The following is a 6,689-nucleotide window of genomic DNA, read 5'->3' on the forward strand; positions in this document are numbered from 1 at the left end:
CGGCTCATGTTCTTTTGTATTGCCAATTTTACAGTGATATTAGGAAGAAATACATTTCACCTCAACTTATCCTGTTTCCAGGATTAACTGAAACTGATTATTTAAATTTAATTTTAAAGGATTGTAAAGAGGAGAACTTACTCAATGTTGCTAAATTCTGTTATATTTGTGGTGTTATTCGGAATGAAGTTGTTAATTCTAAATGATTTTATTTTTGTAATTCTGGCCATTGGCTGTATTAATAAAGACTGACTGACTGCCTCCTCTCCCCAAGCCACTGTTTTGCTCTTAGCTCTGATTGGATTACCTCTAGTTTCTAGTAAAAAGAAAATAGATCCCACAGGTCTGAAGCCTACCTATCCCTGCCATATTCTACTGAGCATGCTTAGTGAGCATGCTTCGTTTTGCAGCTTCAAAACATTCTAGGATGATATGACCCATAACCAATTACTGAAATTGTAGTCAAATCCAACTGTGTAAGTCAGGATTTTAGGTTGGGCTATTTTTAGGTAATATATAAATTACTCAAACTCCTAGGGCAATTTCTATCCATCTCTAGATTGACTATGGAAGTTTCTTGAAAACCCAGGATTTATAGATGGTTTTTGGGACATGTTCTTTACACACGTCTTTCTTTTCATTGGGATCTTATTATTAGACATCAGACAAAGTTTTTTCAATTATAGACACCTATAAACTTATCAAATGTCTTCAAATCTGCACAGCTTTACAGATCCATTGGGGAGGAGATAATTCAAGTGAAGATGGAAATTTCCATAGTTTTTCTAGAGGCTATGCTGCAGGGAAAGATAATACCTCCTTAGCTGTCTTGAACTATATGTTTCAAGAATAACAACTTATCTTGCATTTACAGTATCTATCCCTTTGGGCAGAAAGAAAGCACTACAAAAAACTCTTTTGCAGACAGCATAAATTATTGCTTCACACCCTCTGATTTCATGCAGCAGAATACACATCATCAGCTATCATGATAATGAGGAAATAAAGAAGAATAACATCATCTCTAACAGAAACACCTTAGGAAGTGCTGGCTAATAAAATAGAAATTAAGTGCATGTGGGATCTTGCAAAGATGTGAGATTCAGTTTTCATTCCTATATGCAATTTTGACAAGGTAAAGCCATGATGAGATTGTTATTGCAAGTGGTAAAAATATGTTCTTAAGACTGTGGGATAATCATTTTCATTGATAAATGGAGCATGAGCAACTAGAGCAGGGAGAGGCAATGTGTGGCTCTCCAGCTGTTGAACTACAACTCCCATGATCCCCAACTGTAATAAATTGTGGATGATCAGTTGATCACTCTCATAATGATCAGCTCCTTTGTGGTGAATGAGAGTAGCTGCAGCTGCACTGCTTGTGTGACTACTCATCCTAGACAGTGTTGGGGCTGCCTTATGCATCTGCAGCAGCTCCAGTGTGGTTTGCACTATCACAGGAATGCTGTGCATCATGTCAGCCATTGCTATTAATGAGACTCATAACCTTTTCTATGAACAGTATAAAGATTATGAACATTTCTTGGCTTACAGTTTAGCAGTGGCCAGAATGGAAATTGCATGCCACTGGAAAAACCCAGTATTACTCTCAATAGAACAATGGTATGCATTCCTGTGGAACATTGCACTGATGGACAATTTAATACAACTTCAAATTTATTGGGGGACACCAGATTGTTTTATAAACCTTTGGTATATTATTATCTAATATACAAACAAACATTTGAATGTCTGTAATGGTACCAGGAGAAATGTTGCATTTTGGAGGAATGTTCTTTCTAAAATAAGAATGACACCTCTATATTACAATCCCACCTATTTTTTGTGTCCAATAACTATCCCCTGCAATGCTCTTATTGTACTGTTATTGCATTTTTGTTTGTGAAACTATTTTATTGATGTTTATATATTTTTTTTATTTGAAAAAATGTTAACTGGATCAGTAAATTTTAAAAAAAGATACAGGACCTATCTGCAAGCTTTGAATCTTATAGATATAACACAAAAGGGGAGGAGGAAGTGAAGGGGAGAGAAAAAGCAAATAAATAAATTCAGGTGTCAAAACTTTCAAGTCACATGATGATTAAGTGAAATGACCAATGAGGAGACAGTTCTGGGAAAGTCTAAGCGGGATAAGAAGGTTTCCTTGACAAAGACCACCAAGAAAGGCTTGGAAGTCAAGCAGAACTTGATAGGAGAGCTCCGGAAATGTGTGGACACCTACAAACGCCTCTTTATTTTTTCTTTCACCAACGTACGAAACAACAGACTGAAGGATATTCGCAATGCCTGGAAACACAGCCGAATATTCTTTGGAAAAAACAAAGTTATGATGGTGGCATTGGGACGGAGCCCAACTGATGAATATAAAGATAACTTACACCAGGTCAGTAAGCATCTGCGGGGAGAGGTTGGTCTTCTCTTTACTAGTCGCACCAAAGATGAAGTTCTAGATTGGTTTTCAAAGTTTAAAGAATCCGACTTTGCCCGGGCTGGAAACAAAGCCACCCTCACCGTCGGCCTGGATATGGGGCCGTTGGAGCAGTTTCCACACTCCATGGAGCCTCAGTTGCGGCAGCTGGGATTGCCGACGGCGCTGAAGAAAGGAGTGGTGACATTAATCTCAGATTACGAGGTCTGCAAAGAGGGGGACGTCCTGACCCCTGAACAAGCTCGCATCCTGAAACTCTTTGGCTACAAAATGGCGGACTTCAAGGTGACCATCAGAAGCGTGTGGCATGCAGAGACGGGCGACTTCGAGCAGCTGGTGGAAGGCACCAAGGACAGTGCGGAAGGGATGGAGGAGGAGGAGAAAGATGATGATGAGAGTGAGGAGGACTAGGCCGAAGAAATACTTGGAAAGATGGGAACTATGCACCCCAAAGGGGGTACTCTGGGAATCACGCAGCTCTCTCTTCCTAGTTTGCACAGGACTCAGCCAATGAACTAGAGACTCTTATTTATCTGAGGACAAACTTTATAAATGCATTAACATGCCGTCTTGTAAAAGGTGGCTGCAGCTGCATGCAATAAAAGAGTGGATTTGGAGGTGGCATGTGGGAGGAGAGGTGGAAAATGTTAAATGTATGGTGGAATTGTTGGGGCATATGAAAGGTGTACTGGGAAACTTGCAATTACTGCATACAGGTAAAGTGTGCCATCAAGTAGGTTTCGACTCCAGGCGACCACAGAGCCCTGTGGTTGTCTTTGGTAGAAGACAGAAGGGGTTTACCATTGCCATCTCCTGTGCAGTATGAGATGATGCATTTCAGCAGTGGCGGACTGGCCAGGGTGTCAGCTTGCCCGATGGCAAGTGGGCCCCCTTAAACATTAGACAATATGAAAAGGAATTGTTAGATGAATTGGAAGCAGAAACAATTATTGACAGATTCACACAATCATCTAGTGAACTCAAACGAATGCTCTTAATATAGTGGACTGCTTGAAATATGCTTTTGAAGTTAACTACCTGTTAATGAGTAAAATGTTCAGTAGAAGCAAACTATTTAAAAATATCCACCATTTATTTTTAAAAAATTTAAAATGAAAAATTCAATTATAACAATCTGTACTGTATACTGCCAGTAATATGTACAATATATGTACACTGTAATTACTAAAATATATATATTTATTTTGCAAAAATTTTAATTGTACCTTTTTTCCACTTACGTATTTTTGAAAATTTTATTTATTTATTATAAAATGTAAATGATAGCCTTATAGTTGTGGGTGGGCCCCCTTTGTCTCCTGGCAACCAATATTTTTAGACCCAGTCCTCCACTGCGTTTCAGCATCTTCCTATATCGCTGCTGCCTAAAATAGGTGTACCAGCGGGGATTTGAACCGGCAACCTCTTGCTTGATAGTGAAGCATTTCCCTGCTGAGCCATTAGAGGCTAATTACGGCATACTGCATCAGGGGCGTAACAAGGTTGGAGTGGGCCCAGAGTCAGGATTTTAAAATGCCCCCCCCCCCGAAGCTCAGCTTATGAAGTAAAGGAATCTTAAATGAGACTGAATAGTGGTAACAAAAAGCATATATATATATATATATATATATATATATATATATATATATAAAAATTTGTATATATATATATTTGTAAATTGTGGACGATGCAAGTCATTTAATGGTACTAGAGAAAGACATGCTGTTCTGGTAGCTCCAGGTCTTAACACTCACATCAATTTCAGAGGACGAAAACAACGGAAGGAAGCCCGGGCGGGTGTGTGGCTGGGGGAGTCAGTCATGTGACTTGCCTCTGGGGAGCCCCCAAGGAAGTGGGCCCCGAGACAACTGTCTCCCCTTGCCCTATTATGCAGGACATGTCCAACCAGCTTGGCATTTCTAAAGAAAAATAAAATAAAAGAACAACACATGCTTCACAGTTCTCACTTAGACTTTCTGGGTTGCAAAACAACTTGAACATAAGTGCGTTTATGAATGAATGAATAAATACAATACAATATAATATTGTTTGTTCCAGAAGTTTTTGTAATTTTCTGCCATGAAACAAGCCACTTATAGGACTTTTTAGATATATATTTTTTAATGTCAGCAAATTTTCCAATCTGTTTCAAATTAAATATTCAGAGACTTCTCAGTCTCCCTCCCCACCCCCCACCATATCAAAGCCCTACAGCAAGCAAGCAGACCCTTATATATTTGGCGGGGGGGGGTAACCACAAAAAGGAATTAACATTTTACCTCCATTACGGGCAAAGGCTGGGCTGGCCGGCCTGGGCAGAGCTAGAGAACTGTGGTGGGTAAGGGCAGCCAGCGCTGGCCACTCTGCCTGCCTCCTGCCTCCTTCCTTCCTTCCTTCCTGGATGGCCGGCCAGGGGGACAAGCAGGAGAGAGGGCGAACAGGGCAAGGGGGACTGGCTGAGTGAGGGACCTTAGGGCTGGGCAATGGGGAGTCATGTGACATGTCTCTGGGGGGCCCTCAAGGCAGTGGGGCCCCCAGACAACTGTCTCCCCTTGCCCGATCGTAGTTCCGCCCATGAGCGGTGTGGTTTAAGGAGTGTATCGGCTTAGGGTGGTGCTTACTAGCATGCTCCTGTTGATACTGTAACCACACATAGTGTGGACAGTTACAGAGAGCTATAGTCATTTGGACCACTTCTGCTTTGGGACAAATAGCAGCTTCAGTTGAGCTCTCCCTACCTTCACTTTCTTTTTTTTTCTTCCCTTCAACTCTGTTCGAGTTGACTTGGTCTTTCCCCTTTCTGTCTGTCTGTTTGTTTGTTTGTTTAGTCAACCACTGCTCTTGCAGTCTGGAGTATTCTCCCCCCGCTCCCAATTATTCCTCTAGAGAGAACAATAAATAAATAAATAGACACACACCACCATACATAGAGACTGCCCTCCACCCTCCATGATGCACACAATTGGGAAGTCTCTCCTTATATTAGTTCTTGTACCAGGTAGGAATTGTGCAGGACTAGATCACTATGATCCATATCAGGTCCTTCCAGATGACAATAAATTGCACAAGTTCAGAGCACATCTTACGGACTGTATTCATGCTCCTGTAGGCTTCTGTGCTCCAACCTATTAAAATCTTATTCTCTGGCCACATACTGATGAGAGACCGTGCTTGATTGTTGCAGTGCCACTGCTGGCCATCGCTTGCATTCTGAGAAGAACCTGCTCCCTTTTAAACTCTGCTTTTGTGGCAGCTGCTGGTTCTTTCAGAACGCAAGTGCTGGACAGCATGTGGTGGTGCAAAAACCACATCAGGTCTTCCATCAGTATGTGACTAGAGAGTAAGATCCTGACAGGAAGGTGTGCAGTAGTCTGTGGGAGCATTGTGGACTGTCACTAAGATGGTGCTTTGAACTTGTGCGGAAGCTTTCAGCATTGCTCAGTTCATCGCCAGGAAGGACCCAAAGAGAGAATGGCTGCAAGCAAATGGACTGAATCCTGACAAGTAATGATGATTGGCAGGCCATGTGATTGGAGGGTGCTTATGATTCTGATCATGGATGGAGTTTGCTCCCCTCCCTTAGTTTCATACCTTGGGGTATTCCTGGATGATCACATCCAAGTCTAAATACCTGTGAAAGCATTGTAAGGCCTGCCTGTCTGGGGTGGCCTCTGGAGCTCAAGGTTAAATTTCAAAAGGGAGAGGACATTTCAGTAAATTTTTAAAAAATTACTTTCTCTTTCTGTGAGGTTTATGTTTTGGTTGTCTGTCCTAAGCCTTCTGAATAGGGTTGGCTCTAAATGCACATAAAGAATATTCTAGAAGAGTGATGAGAAGACTGTATTTCCCCCCTGCCCCTTCTGGAGATGCCAAAAATCTAGTTACTATATAAACAGAACCATATCCTTCAGTGCTGGAGTACATTATTACTGACAGTTGCTTGTGGTTCTCACAAGGGGATGAAAGCAAAAGACTACAAACAGATGTATGGTATATGGTGCTTTCCCCATGGAAATCCCAAGCCACAATGCTCTGTTGCCCCTTTTGCTCACTGAGCATTGATCTGTAAAGTTCACAGCTAAGTTTGGTGCCAATTCACATATCAATTTCCCTGATAATGCCAAAGGATAGATTAAAAACAAAACAAAAAAACTTGGCGTCACTAAGCCCAGACTTTCTTTTACTGATTTTATCCAGCTAGAGTCTGACGGCAATCTGATAGGAATCATCAGAAGTC

The 6,689-nt window shown here is 41.4% G+C and overlaps 1 protein-coding gene across 1 annotated transcript; it reads left to right on the forward strand.

The window, feature by feature from the left end:
• The first annotated feature begins 2,113 nt into the window (after positions 1-2,113).
• Positions 2,114-3,007, forward strand: LOC128327432 (mRNA turnover protein 4 homolog). Its single transcript, XM_053256232.1, has one exon. It carries the CDS (start codon positions 2,114-2,116, stop codon positions 2,861-2,863), a length of 750 nt encoding a protein of 249 aa, XP_053112207.1. The 3' UTR covers positions 2,864-3,007.
• Positions 3,008-6,689: the final 3,682 nt, after the last annotated feature.

This window comes from Hemicordylus capensis, chromosome 5 (assembly GCF_027244095.1).
Source record: "Hemicordylus capensis ecotype Gifberg chromosome 5, rHemCap1.1.pri, whole genome shotgun sequence".
Taxonomy (NCBI): domain Eukaryota; kingdom Metazoa; phylum Chordata; class Lepidosauria; order Squamata; family Cordylidae; genus Hemicordylus; species Hemicordylus capensis.

Excerpts from the sequence above, each read along its gene's own strand:
- LOC128327432 (XM_053256232.1), top strand. The coding sequence starts at position 2,114 with ATGACCAATGAGGAGACAGTTCTGGGAAAGTCTAAGCGGGATAAGAAG.